The sequence below is a fragment of the Anabrus simplex genome, chromosome 1 (assembly GCF_040414725.1).
Source record: "Anabrus simplex isolate iqAnaSimp1 chromosome 1, ASM4041472v1, whole genome shotgun sequence".
NCBI lineage: Eukaryota > Metazoa > Arthropoda > Insecta > Orthoptera > Tettigoniidae > Anabrus > Anabrus simplex.
In genome coordinates, this window is record NC_090265.1 from 1,250,423,530 (window position 1) to 1,250,443,420 (window position 19,891).

A 19,891-nucleotide genomic window follows, 5' to 3' on the forward strand; every position below is an offset into this window, starting at 1 on the left:
TTTACAATAACTCTATTACGCTTTATATATTCATGTGTCTGGAACAATGTCACTGCAGTGACATGAACACTTCTTAAATAGGCCTAGTAATTTTTTGAAGCAGGTTAGGTTTTTATAACTGAAATTATACTCATTAAAATATCTTGTTCTTTTGATTTAGGAAACGCTAGTAAAAATGTAACTTGTAAGAGCGAGTGTGTTGTTTCGTTCATCATTTTAACGTTTTTTATCGGGGCGGATGACCTAGATGTTGTCGGCTCCATGGCTAAATGGTTAGCTTGCTGGCCTTTAGCCCAGAGGGTCCCGGGTACGATTCCCGGCCGTGTCGGAGATTTTAACCTTAAACTGTTAATTCCCTTGGCTTGGGACTGGGTGTTTGTGCTGTTCCCAACATCCCTGCAACTCACACACCACACAACACTATACTCCACCACAATAACACGCAGTTACCTACACATGGCAGATGCCGCCGACCCTCATCGGAGGGTCTGCTTTACAACGACTGCAACCGGCTAGAAATAGCCACACGAAATAATAATAATAATAATAATAATAATAATAATAATAATAATATTATACTTAGATTATACTTAGGTCCCTTTAAACAGCGAGCATCATCATCAATGTTTTTCGTTTTTGTCGTGTTTTGTCTTGAACATGTCTTGAAAATCTCACGTGATAAGTTTTCTCCACGTAACTACCGTAAGTGATTTAATTACAGCCTAAGGAGTTTGTAGTAGGTCTCCAGAGTGACCTTTATTAAGTTAATTAATATAAGATTGTTTTTATTAATGTTGGGGGTGAACTCCAAATCGTCGTATTTTTCTGTCAGCAAGGATTAATAATTCCCTTTATTTTTCTCCTTATAACAAGCATCATTCATCACCACCCTAGTTCCCTCTGTTATGAGCGGTATAGTATCGACCTACGGATCTCAGGATCACGGGTTCAAAACCGGCAGAGATATTTTGTCCCGGCAACTCTACGGACACGGTGCTAACATATTTGAGTACCTTCAAATACCATCGGACTGAAGATCGAGTCTGCCAACTTGAGCTCAGAAAGCCAGTGCCTTAACCGTCTGAGCCATTCAGCCCGGCTTTTTGAACTCTTGAAAATACAAAATAATAGAAATATAATTCGACCTCAGTAGTAACCAAAATCTCAACAATAGTTTTAAAGACTGCGGCCGAGATTCAGATCCTGGGTTGGAATGTTTACATTACTTGGCTTCAGGGAGAACATCTGGCCTTAACATCCTGGCCAAAATTTAAGATGACCTAGGGCGACTGCACGGACCCTAGAAATATCTGTGATAAGCCGAATAAATTTTTACTGGGAAAGTGGATAAAATTGAAACGTAAAGAACTTTGAAAACTATGAATGATACAGAGAGATATGTTCGGAAATATACCAGAATTTTTTATAAATAAGCATAACTTTACCCGTGCTTCGCTAGGGATTTCTACATTGTATACAGAATTCTAGATAAAGTCGTGTACACGTTGTGAATGCGATTTTTTAAATTGCGTAATAACATAGGTATTTAAAAATGAAATTTTAGGCGCCTTCCCCTAAAGTACCATTTCATACAGCACGAATAAAGTCATTTATAGCCTATACTGTAGCCTATACCTTAGTGCTCCATTCCCCGATTTCCATTACATTATGATCACCCATTTTCTCATGGCTTGACATTGATATGGACTTGGCAACAATGATCGGATCCAAAATTCGGTCTCCTTGTTTATATGCTCCTTAGCGAATGTCAGTCTAAGCCGTTTGTTTTTCTACTTACCTATGGCTTTTTTCCGATGGATTCTTCCATAGTACCCATGCCGATACAGGATCCGACGAATGGTGGAGTCGCTGATCTTCTTTCCAGTTCGTTCCTCCGTGAGTTGCCTCAATATTGGTGCACTTAATTTGGAATCTGACTTTATCAGCCGAACAACAAACCGTTCTTCCCTTTCTGTTAAACACTTTCTCCTGGGCATCATTGGCGTGTTTTTAATAGTGCCTTTGTATTTAAATTTATCAACCACATATTGCACCGTAGAATGTGTTCTGTTGACCACCTGTCCAAACTTTCGAAATGAAAATCCTTTAAGTGCGAGTTTAAGTATAGTGTTCTTAAGTTCCGTACTTAACTCTGCACTCCTACCCATGTCCACCACAAATACACTAGGGAGGAGACCAACTCGCACTTGACCGGTCGTATGTCATCACCGAGACTTTCCGTACATCCAACGAAACGGCGGGAATCATCCTGTCCATGTATACGAATACAACTGGTACACCCGTTTGTCGCTGCCGGCATTTTCATGTCAAATCTTCTTGCCTGTAGGTAAACAAGTATGGTTTTGACTAACAAATTATCATTGACAAACCATGTTTTGACCCTAATGTACGTTTTATTTCAATTTTTCAATCGTTAACGTGAATATACGAGACTTGGTAAGATATTGAAGCCTGTACGAATAACAGAGCCACATACTGTAAATATTTGAGAATTGAATGATGGGCCTTCCCCTGAACTACTATTTCACGCAGCGTGAATACAATTATTTAGTGCCTCATTCCCCGACTTTACATACCGACTTTCATTAAATTCTCTTCAGCCATTTTCTCGTGATGCCCATACACACATACAAATAGACAGAAATGACGGAAAATTAAGAAGTGCATTCGTTTGTTACTGTGAACACGACCGATACAGAAATACCGTTCTTTTTAAATTCTGAGCGATGTAGAGACAAAACTCATAGATGTTTTAGTACGAACTAGTAACATCAATCCTTAATCGGTACATTGTAGTTCACATCGAAAAAAAAAATTTAAAAAATGAGTGGTCATTACAACCGCATTCATCAATATCTTAGTTACCGTTAGAAGTGTTTGGAAGCCAGAATATTAACACGGCTAGTGCGTCTGGATGTACACATAGTGCTATTCACAGGGATTGTGGTGCTGCAATAGCACTTTCTGGTCCAGCGAGGAAAGCAGTAACAAACTCCCTCATTCTTCACCTCGTAAAATGGCACCGCCTTCGGTTTTTGCAGTTTCCTTTTAACTGGATAACCTTTGGTAGTGCTTTGAGGATCCAATCAGCGTGCGGGCTGAAGAATTAACAGCAGACGAGATAGTAGTCTATTGACTTCTGTCTTGAACACACTTCAGATTTTACTTCAGTATTTTCGATGCCCTTCTTTCGTTTTATATTGACCCTAACTGACTTGGCTCTTATGACTCTTGACTCGTACTTTTCTCTTCATTTCTGATGAATACCAGTCAAGGTAGTTTCTTAGTGTTACAAAAAGTCAACACGGAGAGATTCCTGACGTCAGTGGGCCCAGCCCGACCATGACCTAGCTCGAGCGCTTTTCTGGTTGCTAGGCAACACTCAAGCAACGTGGACGTCATTACTGTAGATAGAGTCTATGAATATCAATAGCAGTTAGCATTCAGCCCTTTTCATTGTGGTTGCAGCATCCCGTGGGCAATATAAACAGCTTTTATACGCCGTGTAAGCGATATAGGTCAAAACTTTAAATAGAGTACTTACTCCCACCAGCTTTCATTAACTGGCCTCATTTAGCGTGTCATGACAAAGAGTTGCTAATCTGATCCACGGTAACTTTTTGTGTTCCTTCACAGAACTTTTCAGCACATACCTTTACTTCTGCAAAATACTGAGATGTATTGTTCACTAATCTCGGAACATCTTCTCTAATTCTAGATGCATATAATTTCAGATTCGTCCAGAAGTAGGGACGACAGTATCCTAAGGGTTACAACAACTGGGCATATTTTTTGGTACATGTTTCTTTCTTATTTTCTATATAAATAAAATTAAAATTTTTGTCTTTCCACTTACAATTTTCGCCTCATGCTTCGTTTTTATTTCAGATTAGGTATGCAGTTAAAAGATAGATTCAGCTCAGATTTTGTCCTTCTGTTAATTATTTTAAGTAATTAGGTTGTTTGCTTGTTGCGACATCACAGGAAAACTGCTCAAAGAAATTTCTCAAAACTCGGGTATTTAATTTCCGGTATATCCAGGTTGTGTTTAGTATACAGTGGTGTGGCAGTAGTTTATTAAGGAGACAAAAAAAAAAGTTCAGTTTGCTGTTAATATTAATTGTACCGAACCACTACATTTAATATTCTGTCTCTTAAACACTTCTACCGGAACTGAGATATTGACGAATTTAGATTTTTATTGCCGAGTCCTTCAACGGAGAGCAAGACTGACAGAAATATTGTTCAGTCGCCATGGTAACGAATTAACTGGCGATGGTTGTGATTGTCCTGTTTTTGTAAAATGTAAAACCGCGTGATCATCAGCCCCGTTTGATCAGGAAAATAATGAATATGACTATCGAAATGCTGCTGCTACTACTACTACTACTACTACTACTACTACTACTACTACTACTATTCGTTTCCGCTAACTGACAGTACTGCTGTAATTATACTGAAACTTGCCCGTTAACGACGTACAACAGCTAGTTGCACAGCTATAAGAAGCGGTTCTGAACAGTTTTTTTTAAAACTCCGTCTGTCCCTGGTTACTGGTTGGTTATGTATCGCAGTTGGTTAGCGCATATGTTCGGATTCTATGTAAAGCTGGAGATCCTGTAGTCACGGTTAAGATATCAACTCCCACGAAAAGTGACAAGCTTGCTTGAAACCACCTTTGTAGATTGAAATGCTACTACTATTACTACTACTACTACTACTACTACTACTACTACTACTACCATTACTGTTACTATTACTATTGCTACTACTATTACTATTACTACTACTACTACTACTACTACTACATGCATTTTGGTTTGACCCCATCTAAGATGCCTGCGTGTCAGTTTCGACGTTCCATTTTCTGTACCAGATGGCAGAAAAAAGGATCTCTGTAGGCCGATATGTGGCTGTATTTTAATTATTTTTTTTCAGTTAACATCAGATTTGTCACGGGAGATGTTTTACATGCCGACATCGTACGACATGGAGTGCCGAATGGCCTTTATTCCGTCCTTCAAAAATCCGACTACCTCTGTTGTGTTTGTACCCGCGATCTTGGTTCCAGGAGGTCATACTCTACCATTGATCCACAGAGACAGCTATTGTTGACTAGGCCTATGTTAAGAATTGTCTAATAGGCTACAGTGTATATACATATGCTTCTGGGTTGAAGTTTGGTATACCGTAAGTACCCGAAAGGTATTATCTCTGAATGTGAATGAGTAGCTGGGCTGAGTGGCTCAGATGGTTTAGGCGGCGTTCTGACGCTAGCTTGGTAGGTTCGATCTGTCTCACTCCGTTAGTATTTGCAGGTCCTCAGATACGTCAGCGTCGTGTCGGTAGATTCACTGGTACGTAAAAGAACTCCTGCGGAGCAAACTTTCAGCACCTCAGTGTCTCCGAGAACCGTCAAACGAAGTTGGTGAGACGTAAAACACAATAACATCATTAGTGAATGATGAGTGCAACAGCACTGGAAGATTAGCACAGTTAAGGGAGTATTGTAGTGTCCCAAGTCCAATTGCAAAACCGTACGCGATAACGCATGACTTTTTCGAAAGTAGTGATAAACAAGTATTAAGCACTCACTTTATTCTCACCTCATTTAGCCAATGCAACGGGTCTGTTTAAGACCATAAAAACAGCTGTTTTCTAAATGTTCGTCGGAATTACCATTGGGCTATTTTGAATTACCATTCATACCTGGCAGTAAAATTTACTCATCTAATAAATTTCCTATTGAAGCTGTACTCCTGAAGAGAATGCAACAGTGACACGCTTCGGTGTAGACACATAACTTCAGTTGTTGCTAGAACAATTACTGCAGCATATTTTAACAGTTTATTCGTTTAGGAGGACTGCAGCTCTGGCTATAGCCGAGTTGAACATGGCTTACAGGGAAACAGGAATGTTTGTGGTTTCAGGTGTCCCAGTCAAACTGTATCGTGTTCTCAGGAGTATAACAATTTTCCTATAGAACCCTCGAACTTCAACTAGTACAGACTCTCGAAAGATAGAGCTCTATGTGCTAGTAAAGAAACTCCAGCAGTGATAAGGCAAGAAATCTATAACCTGGAAAAACTCACCCAAGTTTTAATTTCAATGGTCGATCGACGAACTAGTAAAGAAACTCCAGCAGAGGAAAAGCAAGATATCTCGTACATGGGAAATACCATCAAGTTTAATTTTAACAAGTTAAATGTTACATTCTGATACGCGGAGTTACACAGTGTAACAAGAGGAGGAAATCTTAACCAGTCGGTATTGCAAGTCACTGTTTAGCAGTAGCGTGCACTGAATCCCAGCTACCCCAGCGCTGCTGGGATAAGAGTGTTGTATTTACATTTTCTTATTATCCCTTAGAACGTTTCTTTATCAAGCTAATATATATGTATATACAAACAACTAAGTCAAGGCAAGTACAGCTGTCTCGATAACCTGTTCGCTTAACTGCAGTCTAGATCTCCCCAGCGAGCTGGGTTTCTTTACTGGCACCCCCTGCGGGTGGGGGACGCACATGTAGAATACACCCCCGGTATCCCGTACCTGTTGTAACAAGTGACTGAAAGGGGCAATATTGGCGCGGACATGGATTGCGGCTTGGTATCTTGTGTTGGACACCCTGTGGATGGGAGGGGCTGAATACATTCACAGGTAATCCCTGCCTGACGTAGAAGGCGACTAAAAGGGTCATGTGGCCATCGGTCCCCTCTTTAATTTTGTTTAGGGTTAGTTGTAGACCGATTCATAATTCTTGATGTGCGTGCTGCTTGGAGATGGGCCTCTTACGTGTGCGATTACGCTCGAAAGCCTGCCTGTGACCACCCAGGAAACTTGCGGGTAGGAGCGCCATGTACCCGTGCAGTAGTATCCGCCTGACAACACAGGTCCCGCACAGCCGAATGCCAGAAGGAGATGTTATTATTAATTGTTTTGTATTTTTTTTCTCTATATTTATTACTCTGTACATGCTATGGGGTAGATGCTATTGCGGGTGACTGGAGGAAGGGAGTCCTAGTACCCATTGCCTCAGTCATTCCGTATATAGGCATTGTCCAACATCGGACCCCGGGCAATACCTGCTACGGCCAGGTGGGTATTACCTTGGCTGCTTGGTTTGGCTACAGAGGCCCCTGATCGGAGTGGGTGGCATTTGGGGAGCATGATTTCAGGCATGGCGTCGAAGCCACTTCCGCCTGCCTCCTCGGGTAGTTCGCTACCCAAGGCTTTAACATTTGATTCCCTAAGGGGGCAACCCCTTGGGAATAAGTGCAGCGTATTAGTCTGGATTCCAGCTTCCTAGGTTCCTGGTTGCTACCAGAACCGATGGGCAAAATTTCAAGCTGGTCAAATAGATCCTTTTCAGTCGACACATCGAAGGTGTATACGGCGAACTTGAGGATATTAAGAAAATGCGCAATGGTGGTTTGCTTCTTAAGACGTGCACTGCGCTCCAAGCAGATCGGTTGCTTAAGTGCGACCATTTTGGCTAAATCCCCGTCAAAGATGAAGAGCACAAAACCTTGGATCTGGTTCGTGGAGTTATCTACCACCGTAATCTCGTTCTGAACACTGACGATGAATTAATTGATGGAAGAAATGAAGCACCGTCGCATGAGACACGTCCGGCGCATCACGCGCAAAGTCAACGGTGAAGACGTTGGCACGGATGCGATCATAGTCTCCTTCGAATTGTCAATGTTGCCAGAGGAAGTCGAGGTAACAACCTATCGTTGCGTTGTGAGGCCGTACATTCCACCTCCTGTGTGATGCTATCAATGCTAGAGATTCGGACACATGGTGTCTCGTTCGAATCCATCTATGTGTGGTTCGTGTGGAAGAGAAGCTCATGGCGCGGAAGAGTGCACAACTCCATATAGGTGCGCTAACTGCTCTGGTCTTCATTCTCTTCGAGATCGGAACTGTCGGGTATACCTGAGTGAGAAGACGATTCAGGAGATCAAGACTCTGGATGGTCTTTCCTACCAGGAAGCGCGCCGTAAGTTTACTTCTCTGAATGCACCGGCCAAGACACTAGATTTCAGCATGGTAACACAGTCTCTCCCAGGTTCGTCATTTACAACTGGAACACCTTCTCAGAAGATCACTGCGCCCAAGGCGGCAGTTGCTCCTGTGAGCAACGCCGCAAAGAGAAAACGTCGAAGACGGGTTCATCCCGGCACAGCAGGGGAAGAAGATAACGTTTCCTTCCCTCACGAGGTGGGCGAAAGCCGCGCCTAAGGGGGCGGAGACGGCATCGTCGACCAGGGCTGGGAAATTATTTCCTAGCCCGTCTAAACAAGAATCGACGGCGGGAAAGAAGAGCGCCCTTACAAGGCGTTCTTCCACCTCTCCTACAAACGAGGTCTCACGCTCTCCACCCGGAGGGTCTGAGTCTGCGCCAGCAGGTTTTCGTCCTGGGACACCTGCGCGCTCCCCTCATAGGAAGAAACCCTGCCCCCGGAATACGTCGAAGAAGTTCAAGGCATGCACCACATGGAGCATTTATCTCCATCTTTGGATGGGGATGTGAGTGTAGGTTAGGTAGCATCTCGCTGCTTCTAACCTAAATCTCAGAAGTCCACACCCACATTATGGCACTGTTACAATGGAATTGTAACGGTTATGATGGGCATCTTGCTGAGCTGCGCCAGCTCATTAGTGAGTATTCGGCGAGTACAGTCTGCATTCAGGAAACAAATCTTAGACCAGGTCATCTCACGGTCTTGAGAAATTTTCGACTATACTCGACAGAACGACATTATGCTGACCGAGCTTCCGGTGGCGTAGGAATTTTTGTCCATTCTCCTCCTCGATGGATTCTTAAACATGCTGGTTGGCCAAAGTTCACATCACTAGCTGTCTTTAACGACGTGACCAGGCGGACCGTAGACGGCGATATAACTTACATTACACTACTTATTCTTGTTGCTGCTGAGGAGTCCATTCTATCGTTTTCAGGGACTCCTTGCCGAAAACTCGTTCCTTGGTGGAACGAAGAAATTGCAGCAGCTATCAAAGAACGCCGTCGCGCTTATAAACGTTATCATAGGCAGCCTACTGTGGCCAATTTCGTAACATTTAGGAAACTTCGAGCTAAGGCACGAGTTCTTATTCGACAGAGTAAGAAAGCTTCATTGGAGAGATGTGTGACGTCACATACTCCGTCATCTCAAGTGTAGACTAAACTTTGACGTATTTCGGGTATCCAAGGATCATCTTCTGTATCGGGAATTTCCATTGTAGGCAGTACCGTCACTAATCCGCTCTCGATTGCTAACTTTCTAGCCAGTCATTTCGCGGATGTGTCTGGCTCCGGGAATTGCCATCGTGATTTCCTCGCTCTGAAGCGGGAGGCAGAACGTCGTCATCTTAGTGTACCACTCAAGCTTCAGAGGACTATAACGTGCCCTTTAAGGAGTGGAAACTCTGCAGCGCCTTGGCGTTTTGCAAGGACACGTCTCCTGGACCAGACAATGTCCATAACCAGATGTTGAAACACCTTAGTGAGGATAGTCTGTTATATCTCCTTCGTGTGTTGAACGGAATCTGGATAGAGGGTGAGTTTCCGTCTTAGTGGCGAGAGGGCATAGTCATTCCTGTCCTCAAGCCCGACCAAAATCCCAAGTATGCAGGAAGTTACATAACTATTTTTCTTATCAACTGTTTGTGTAAGCTATTTGGGAGAATGGTAAATCACCGACTTGTGTGGTGTCGGGTGAAACAAGGACTTATGTCCGAGTACCAGTGTGGTTTTCGAGCCGCCCGCTCGACCACTGACCATCTGATACGCCTGGAGAGTTCTATCCAGGATGCATTTCTCCGCAAAAAACATTTGGTGGCTGTTTTCTTTGACTTAGAAAAGGTCTATGGCACCACATGGTGATATGGTATCCTTTCAGTCCTGCATCAGTGGAAATTCCGAGGTAACTTGCCGGTATTTATTGCGAATTTTTTGTCCCTCCCTCTATTCCCTGTCCGAGTTGGGAGGACATATTCGCAATACCACGTTCAAGAAAATGGAGTCCCACTGGGATCGGTTCTTAGTGTCACTCTGTTCGCGATTGCCATAAACGGTATTGTCGCTGCTGCTGGTTCAGCAGTATACCGTCGTTATATGTGGACTCTTTTGTTCTGCATTATAGCTCGTACAATATGGCAGTCGCCGAGCGACAATTGCAGCAAGCTATTAGGAGAGTGGAACAGTGGACTTTAGAACATGGCTTTGGGTTTCCAACCGCAGAGACCTCTGTTGCACACTTTTGCCGGAAGCGCACTCTTCACTCGCATCCTGAACTATATTTAGGAAATGTCGTTCGTCCCGTAGTTGACACTTACCGATTTCTTGGGCTCCTTTTCGATAGCAAATTATCGTGGGAGCTACATGTGCGGCAGTTAAAAGTGCAATGCATGAGGAAGTTGAATATCTTAAAGTAGCAGCACTAATTGGGGGGCTGACCGCACGGTGCTCTTACGATTTTATAGGGCACATATTTTATCCAGGTTAGACTACGGCAGTGCAGCATGTGGATCAGCAAGGCAAAGCGTCCTTGCGAAACTGAATAGCATCCATCACAGCGGGGTTAGGTCGGCGACGGGAGCTTTTCGTACAAGCCCCATTGCTAGCCTGCTCGCTGAATCTGGTGTGCCGCCTTTACACGTGAGCCCCCAGCAAATGCATCTGTCCTATGCTGAAAATTTACGACAGATGCCTCTTCACCCAAGCTATCCTTGCGTATTCCACAATGGAAACCGTCGGCTGTACGCTGCTTATCCTCGAGCAACGCGGCCGGTTGGAATGCGCTTGGATAGCCGTCACAGATTATTTGATGTACCTTCGGTTCCCTGCCTTGTCCGACGATCAAGTGAGGTGCATCCGTGGATAATACGACGACCTCAAGTAATCCTGGATCTGCACACTGGCCCGTATCCAGGTTCAGTCGTCGTTTGTACGGATGGTTCGAGGGCAGAAACGACTGTGGGCTGTGCGTTCGTTGTCGACAATGATATATTTCTTTTTCCTCTGCCGGAAACCTGTAGTGTGTAAACAGCACAGCTCTGTTCTATCTGTGAAGCTCTGCGGTACGCACTGTCCGATGGGCGCCTGCACTTTCTTCTGTGTACTGACTCCTTGAGCTCGCTACAGTCTATTGATACCTGTTTCCCTCGGCACCTTCTGGTGCAGCGGATCCAGGACCTGCTGGCCGGGTGTTCGGATGCCGGCACAAGAATCACGTTTATGTGGCTCCCAAGCCACATGTGTGTAGAGGGAAACGAGTTAGCAGATAAGGCTGCCAAGGAGGCAGTTACACTGCCCCCCTTGCCTTACAAGGTTCCAACCAGTGATATTCGCTCTCAGCTGAGACATTTGGTTATGTTCCACTTCCAAATATGCCGAGAGCGATAAAAGGTACAACGAAGGTATGGAGGACTTCCTTCGGGCTTCTCGGAGGGAAGCAGTGGTATTATGTCGTCTTCGGATCGGCCACAGCACAGTAACGTACTCCTATTTACAGAAAGGAGAACCCCCTCCGGTGTGTACTTGCGGCGATCATCTTACTGTGGTATACATCCTTACGGAGTGCGTGGACCTGGTTGATCTCCCGAGTACCATCTCCCTCATCTTGCGAGATGACGAGCAGTCAGCAGACATTTTCCACTTATCGAGTGAGTTTATAAAATGGTAATGTTGGGTTTAGAGAGAGTGGTGGGGGCTGTGGTTGCTTTTCTTTGTACTTTTTTGCAGCTGGGGTAACGAATGTGTTCACCGCACGTCACTGTTGTTCAGGTTTTTATCTCTTACACTCCTCGATTTGTTCCTTCGAATGTTTATTACTCGTTTCTTACAACTTGATATTGTAAACAGTGGGAAATAAAGAGGGAAGACGAATAATTAAATAATTCAGATCTGAAGCGGCTTATTTTGTAGATCAACCGAGACCTGGTGGTGGGAGCAATATTCATATGAAGGGAGGATTGCTTGACGTTTCTTCAGAACCCCGTAAGTAACACGATATCTGAAGGAAATTCGTAAAAAATTAAGTGCTTCTCTGTGTTTAGATCATTCTCAAGAAATTTTGAAATAAGTATGGAAGAGTTTATTTAATAAATGTGTATAAGTGATACTGTCCTCGCCCCGTGGTGTGAGCCGCAAGCATCATTTTAACAGATGTACCAGCCCTCCGAGGACGGCAGGTTAGCTACGGAGGCGGACTGTGTAATTTGTATTACACATTATCCTTATTCACTGAGCTAAAGTGATCCAGTCTACTGTCCATTGGGATCTGTTAGGGAAGACTCAAGAAGCATGCAGCAAAACAACGAAATATCGGTAAAGCGGTGAAGGAAATTGTTGCCCTCTTCGCATGTGAAAGGCAACTGTACAGACTACAGATATAACTTATGCTGATGTTCGAACTTGTCTTCAGAAGATGACATTGAATCAGATTGATCTGAATTGATTAGTCCCAGTTGGTTTTTTTCTCTCATATACCATGAAGTTAGAAGGCATCTTTAGGATTTCTAGAATGCAATAATTCTCTGTAGTCAGATGTGTGTTGTATCAGGTGAAGGGTAACTTTATTTTTAGACATCTTCTTAATACAGTATTGAACTAAATAATAATTTTATCCGTGCATTCTGTGTTGTATATGTCGCTATCAGAAACATTATAACGGCCGAGTACTGCATTATTTCAAGCCTAGTTCATTATATAATCCCTACATCATTTTCTTCTAGCTAATAATTCATACATTACCGAGCTCAATAGCTGCAGTCGCTTAAGTACGGCCAGTATCCAGTATTCGGGAGATAGTAGGTTCGAACCCCACTGTCGGCAGCCCTGAAGATGGTTTTCCGTGGTTTCCCATTTTCACGCCAGGCAAATGCTGGGGCTGTACCTTAATTAAGGCCACGGCCGCTTCCTTCCCACTCCTGGCCCTTTCCTGTCCCATAGTCGCCACAAGACCTATCTGTGTCGGTGCGTCGTAAAGCCAATAGCTTTTCAATAATTCATACATTAATATTCTATTTCTTGAATTATATAATTAATTTTCAACACAGTTTCAAGAAATAGGTATATTTTCAGTCAGATTTGTAACTGGCCCACTGTGCAGCTGTGCGGTGGGGTCCTGAATACTGTCGGTTGCCTAGCGACGGCTCATCTCGTGTAGCCTCGGTGCGACTGTGTGAGCAGATTACGTCACGCCGTCTAAATTGCAGTATTCTCCTATATTTGTATTTGTTATTATATCAAGAATACGTGCTGTTGGGTGGTGATGAGAGAAACGTCCCTGGTTCCTGTATGCCAACATATTTTGTGATAATTTCCATTTATACCGTTTATGCGTGTACTAGTGCAAAGTGTTCCTGGTCTCGGTCACCTACCCATCCCAGTGACTATACAAGCAGAAGATAGAAGTGGGAGTGGTTTTATGCAATGCATGGTTTTATTCATGTAAGTTAACCTTGGGTACTAACTTCAGACAGCTTCTTGTCGCAGTCGGTGACAGCTGATATCCGAGCATGTACCATAATAACATGCTTCTTAGAAATATTCAATCATTTCTCTGCCGAAGCCGTATTATTATCTGTTTATTCATTCAAATAGAATATTGAATTATTTCCGTCAGACAGAGATGGATTTGAAATGGGAAGGAGGGAGGGAGGGAGTGAGTGAGTGAGTGAGTGAGTGTGTGTGTGTGTGTGTGTGTGTGAAGAACTAGTCATGTTTCATTCATGCTTGTAAGAAGCATAATAAATATTATTTTACTGGCATATTTAAAACTAGCTCTTTGAGAAGTAGGTATAGGTTTATATCTGGTGATTTTGACGATTTTTTTACTGTTAAAAAACATCGTGGTTGTCAGCCTTAGTTTTATTTCTATATTTGGTCGACGCCTTTGTATACTGCAGGGAACGAAGACAGGGTATTCTGTAAATTACTTATTCGGAAAATTCGACTTAATGTTCATGTCTAAGATGGTGATATTTGCTTTCATAATGTTCATGTCTAAGATGGTGATATTTGCTTTCATGGGGACTGATCGCAGTTTGTTGTAACCCTGGAACGCTATCATATGTTCGCTCTGGTGGTAGAATTTACTGAAATGTCATCCCATGAACTGTAAGCGGTTTATTTCAAGTTCGTCTTTTCGTGTTTTGTAAGTTCGTCTTTTTTATGTTTATACCGAAACACATTTAAAGTACATTTTTGAAACGTGTTTTGACGTTTTAAACTATTTAGGAACTTCTTTTCAAAATATGTTTTCTGAATTGATCTTTACTGAGAGATTTAAATTCTTCAGTCTATTTAGACTATATTATTTTTCACCTTGTTCATCGACTGGTAGTATGCACGATTTTATATATTCTTATAGTTTCTTGAAAAAATCACACTAATGGAAAGAAAGTCATATAAGAATGAGAATGGAAATAAAAGCATGATTGTATAGAAGGGTATTTTCTGGTCTTAGACATAGACGAAGCCTGGCATTTCTGTGTATATGGAATGAGCAGAAAGTATGGAATATTGAATATAACTTCTAAACTATTAGATTAAGAAAATATATTAACTGTATTATGTATTAGGTATTTACCACCTCATACAATGGGTATGGCTTGTACAAAATATTTCTCCAAATGTACATGTATTATTTCAAATGGCAACTTGTATTTATATTTTTGTGCTTTGTTTTCTGAGTATGGACATGCAATTTTTTTAAATGACATCACCATTATTATATCAGTAATACTGCCTTGTTTTTGAATTTATATACTTTTACTAATGCTTTTCTTGACATAGACAAGTTAGAGATTTTAAAAGCGATGTTGCCACAGGATTAGCCTACTACTGGGCCATGCCCCAGGTAGTCATTAAATTTATTCAGTGCATTTCACATAGCACACAGTTTGTTTGATGCTTCTTATTACTGCTTCATTGTTTAGGTCTAGTATATTTTGGTTCAAAGCAGTGTATTCTCGATTTCACAAATCACCATAAATAGAAATCTAGGTGATTGAGATCCGGTGATCTCTGCAGGCGCTCAAGTGTCCTCACCTGCATTAAGGAAGTAAAATCATCTCTTCCAAAGTGTACAGGACACAATCATGTTGCCATACATTTTCCTGATGAAGCAAGTTGTCATCAGGAAACAAGTCTTGGCTAGGTGGAATGATACTATTTTGTAACAGGTGTAGGTACATTCCAGAGATAAGATTTCCTCCAACACAAAATTTGAGAGTTGTTAATGCCAAAACTATTCCTACCATGAAAAAAACAACAACAACAACAAAAAAAATAATTCATGCAATTGAGAATAACAAGGCTAAAAAATACAATTATTAATGTTGTGATAGTAAGCTACATAATCTTGTTTTACATTGAATTTGAATCATAGAGACACATTTTCAAATTTAGACAATTTTAGACTTCAAACTTACCTTTTGTTTCTTAATAACCTAGAGTAAATGGTGTAAAGAGTTTTTATTTCCTTATTGGTCCTTGAGGCCAAGTTTGTAGATTCTTCTCAGTGCTCTCTTGCTCTCTCTCTCTCTCTCTCTCTCTCTCTCTCTCTCTCTCTCTCTGAATCTGAGTAGGTTCATTAAAACAGACAAAATACAACAAAATACTATCGGCATCATTCAAAAAAAATATTTTTCTAGACCATTTGTGTGGTGATATGTCATCCATTTAACGTGAATGGTATCTCTTATCCATGATATAATTACTGCTTGGATTAGTGGAACAGTTTTACATTGGCCACCCCTGAGATGCTGGAATATGGTTTGTGTCTGCTGCTGTCATGATAGCTTGGTGCTCTAACAAGCAGGGAGCAGGATATAGGACTGTGTGTTGATGAGTTTGCGTCACCACTAGGCATTTAAATTGCACAAGTTGGTACACTATGGGCAAAGGTACATTGGTGATGATCTAATATAATTTTCATGCTCAACCTGTCATTGGGCCTTCTTGATAATTCAGGTGTGTGTGTGAGGGGGAGGAGGAAGAAAAGATAAAGTATAACAGAATATTATTGTCAATATTTCTGTTCTGTAAAATTCTTCATTATTTTTTTCTTCTTTTCATCAATAACAATTAGCCTATATATAATTCAGATAACTTGTATGCAGATTCAGTTTCATCCACATATGATGTCATTTCTATGAATTTGTTAGTAACGTTAATGGGTCCTATGCTGGGTTCTGTGTAAATTAGATCCAGACTGTGCTAGTATAATTGTTCTTTTTTTGTCTCTTATCCCACATTTAGCTGGGTTGCCACTCAGTTTAGTGTGAACCATACCAAATAGAAGTAGTCTCTCGTGATGATGATGATGATGAATACACTGGCCTTCGGTTAATGTTCTGATCATTTTGAATGTTCTTAAACCTGAAACTACTTTGTATACAGTGCAGTAATTTGTTGCATCTTTTGTACTTCCCTTCCCATTGTTTTAAAGATGGTGAAAAATGGAACTTTGTGTCATAGATCTGGTGAGTGGTTTCAACAAGTTAATTGAAGATAATTATAGCATTGTTCATATATATATATATATATATATATATATACATGATTGTAAGAAGTGCACTAATTTCAGGCAGTGTTCAAATTGACTATCTTACTCTTAGTTGAAGATGTTATGTACCTCGTACTGCAGAATATTAATTGAGAAAAAATATTCTTCTTAGGTAACAATTTCTAGACATATTTGGTTTGAACGTTTTTTTCTTGATGGTGTATCTGATTTTACTTTTAGGGCCTGAGGTTGGTTAGGTTTTTTTCTCTGTTTGGTTGGTCCAGTTGTAAACTCTTTGTCCAAAAATGTCTGTTTCTTCTTTTGACTGATGCCTTTGTTTTTGAATCCTACTTCCTTATTGTTTAGCGAACAAATAGGATGAGAGATCCATGCAGTGATGTCACTGGTTTCCCACCACTTTGGCTGCAGGTCAAATCCAAGCATGCAGGCTTTTAGAAATGGAAAGTCAAATCTCTATGATCTGGATTTCCTGCAAAACTAGAGGTCCTGTGGCTATGAACATGTTGTCAATAGTCATATGAAATTATAAGCTGTCATACTGGCTTTTGTGAATGGTGGTACCAATATGAGTTAATCAAGAAGTAAATAAACTGTTGTTACATGTAGAAATTGAATGATCTGTGGCCAACTTAAACTAATGATTAGGGGACATCTAATGAAAATTAATATTTTTATTGTGTTTCTGCTTTTGTTAATTCACTGTAACAGTTTCTCATTCTCAACATTAGTTTTTCTAAGCAGCATTATTTTGTTTATTGCAGATGAGCCACGCCTACGCTCTGGCTCTTGGGATGACTCGAGCAGCGGAGGCCACATTCTCAACAACTCGCAGCGACGAATCGACCAGTCGCATCGCACCGTGAGCTCGGAAGATAGTTGGGGCTCTGGATCTGATCCAGAGCTGTCTTCAGGTGACGAGAGTGAGAAGAGTGTCTCATCTAGTTTAAAGTAAGTATAACATTGTCTCGGCTAGATGAGCAAGTTTATATCTGAGATTGAAACAAAAGGACTCCAGTTTAACAATGTTGAGATCTATTGTAATTGAAAGAAATAATAATAATAATAATAATAATAATAATAATAATAATAATAATAATAATAATAATAATAATAATTCTGTAAAAAATAAAACAAAAACACCATTCTAAAAACTGATGATGATGTTGATGATGCTTGTAGTTTAAAGGGGCCTAACATCTTAAGGTTATTATTATTATTATTATTATTATTATTATTATTATTATTATTATTATTATTATTATTATTATTATTATTATTATTATTATTATTATTATTATTATTATTATTTCTGTTGAAGGATGGTATCATAGTGCAGTTGTGGATAATGTTAAAAGTGAACATGATAAAATCAAAATTTGAAACAGATCTGGTTTAAATATTAGCACTATCTTTAGTAGAAAAACTGAATATGTGATTTGCGTAGATGCAGGACTATCCATATCCATTTTCTAAATTTGAGTTGGCCTAGTAGGTTGAAAGTCGATTTTGATTACAATGCTGTCGTGAAAATTCAGTTTTCTTCTCTTTGTTGAATATGCAATTTATGTGCATAGCAGTCCATGTTCTGTATTTAAAAAAAGAAACACCATTCTAAAAACTGATGATGATGCTTGTTGTTTAAAGGGGCCTAACATCTAAGGTCATCGGCCCATTCTAAAAATCAACTCCGATTCAAAACTCTATGTCCATCTGAAACTCAGGTGCATAACTTGCTTTGTCCTTTTCTTCCAATCAGTGTGGAACTTCCAGGACAGATGTTTGTTCTATATGCCTAAGACTTCTGGTGGAAATAAAACCTGCTAAGAAACTGTAAAGTAAACTCAGCTTATGGGTCAGAAGAGACTTCACAGTCGTAAAGCTAAGTGTTTCTATTCGTTCCTCCAGGAGGAATGTAATGTTATACTAAACATTGTCTTGTGACTGTCGAAAAAATCTGTCTTTGCCTCAAGTACTGGTGGTACCTGATCACAGTGTCTATAACTCCCCTACATCTGCATAATCTAAACATAGCAATGAGTTCAAGTGAAACAAAATTAACTCCTAACAGTTGCTTCATGTGAAGTACACATGACTTGAAAATGAGAGTGTGGTAAGAAAGAATTCAAAGAAATAAGTTCTGCTCTTTATCATCTGTGTCGTGCCCAACTTGGCAGGTTCGATCCTGGCTCAGTCTTGTGGTATTTGAAGTTACTCAAATAAGTCAGCCTCATGTTGGTAGATTTACTGGCATGTAAAAGAATTCCTGTGGGACAATATTTAGGCACCTTGCCATCTCTGAAAACCATAAAAATGTAGTTAGTGGGACATTAAAAAAATAACATTATTATTACTAGTTGCCAATGGTGGTCATCTGAATGCTATGCCATTGTGTGTGTAAGAATACCTTAAACGTAAACAGAATTGAAGTTACTTTTCCTATTACCGATCTTACATTCTTTCATGCCCCCAGTCAAATTTTTGGGCCTGTTGAAAACGAATTCCAAAAGCATGAAACAGTACTTAAACCCTCTGAATACTACAGTATCTTGCGGGACTGTGGGACTGTTCACAAACTAGGTAGTGACAGATAAGTGGCTGACTGGAAACAAGCTGTTCATGGTGTTACAAAACCTGCAACGGCATAACAATTTCAGATATCGAAGATGTAGGTAATCATTATCATCCGTAATTCTCAAAATAAAATATACGTTCAAGAAGAAAGTAATTACAGATCAGAGATACATTACCTAGTAGGGATATGCAAACAAGGCAAACACTATGACCAAATTAATTCTATCTATACAACAATTGTGACTGTGGCCATCAGTGAACAGAAATTGGTGAATCATGGAGAAACCTTGCGCCTCTTTTGTTGTATGTGTATACCAGCTTGCTAGATTCAAATGAGCACAAACCATCAGTTCAGGATGAATGTGTATTAGGAGAAGAAAAGAAAAAAAAAAAATAAATAAATAAAAGATCCACTCGCTATGTACTGAATGTTATATGAACAATATGTGGAACGTGGTTTATAGTAATTCATTCATTTTATAAGCAGGTATGCAATTATGTAATAATAATAACAGCATAATTTCACTACTTTATAGACAGTTTACAATAAATATTTGCCCAAATGTTCACAACATGTAAGCACTTATGCAGTGTCCACCAGTTCCTGGTCCAGAAATTCCTAAGAATATAGTGGGGTTCAAAACTGTCAGTCTCCCATTTAGTCAGATGCAAAAGTGGCCATCTGAAAAATGAAATTCAAAAAGTATCCTAGTACATTTTTATTATACTATTGTAAATGTCTGGATTGATTGTTC

The 19,891-nt window shown here is 40.5% G+C and overlaps 1 protein-coding gene across 1 annotated transcript in view; it reads left to right on the forward strand.

Annotated features, from left to right (window-relative positions):
- The window catches only part of LOC136858248 (rho guanine nucleotide exchange factor 10-like protein), a 409,267-nt gene that overhangs the window by 302,867 nt on the left and 86,509 nt on the right, over nt 1–19,891 (forward strand). The window contains exon 2 of the mRNA XM_067137648.2: nt 17,327–17,513. Within this exon, the coding sequence (XP_066993749.2) occupies nt 17,327–17,513 (187 nt within the window). The remainder of the gene's footprint in view (nt 1–17,326; nt 17,514–19,891) is intronic.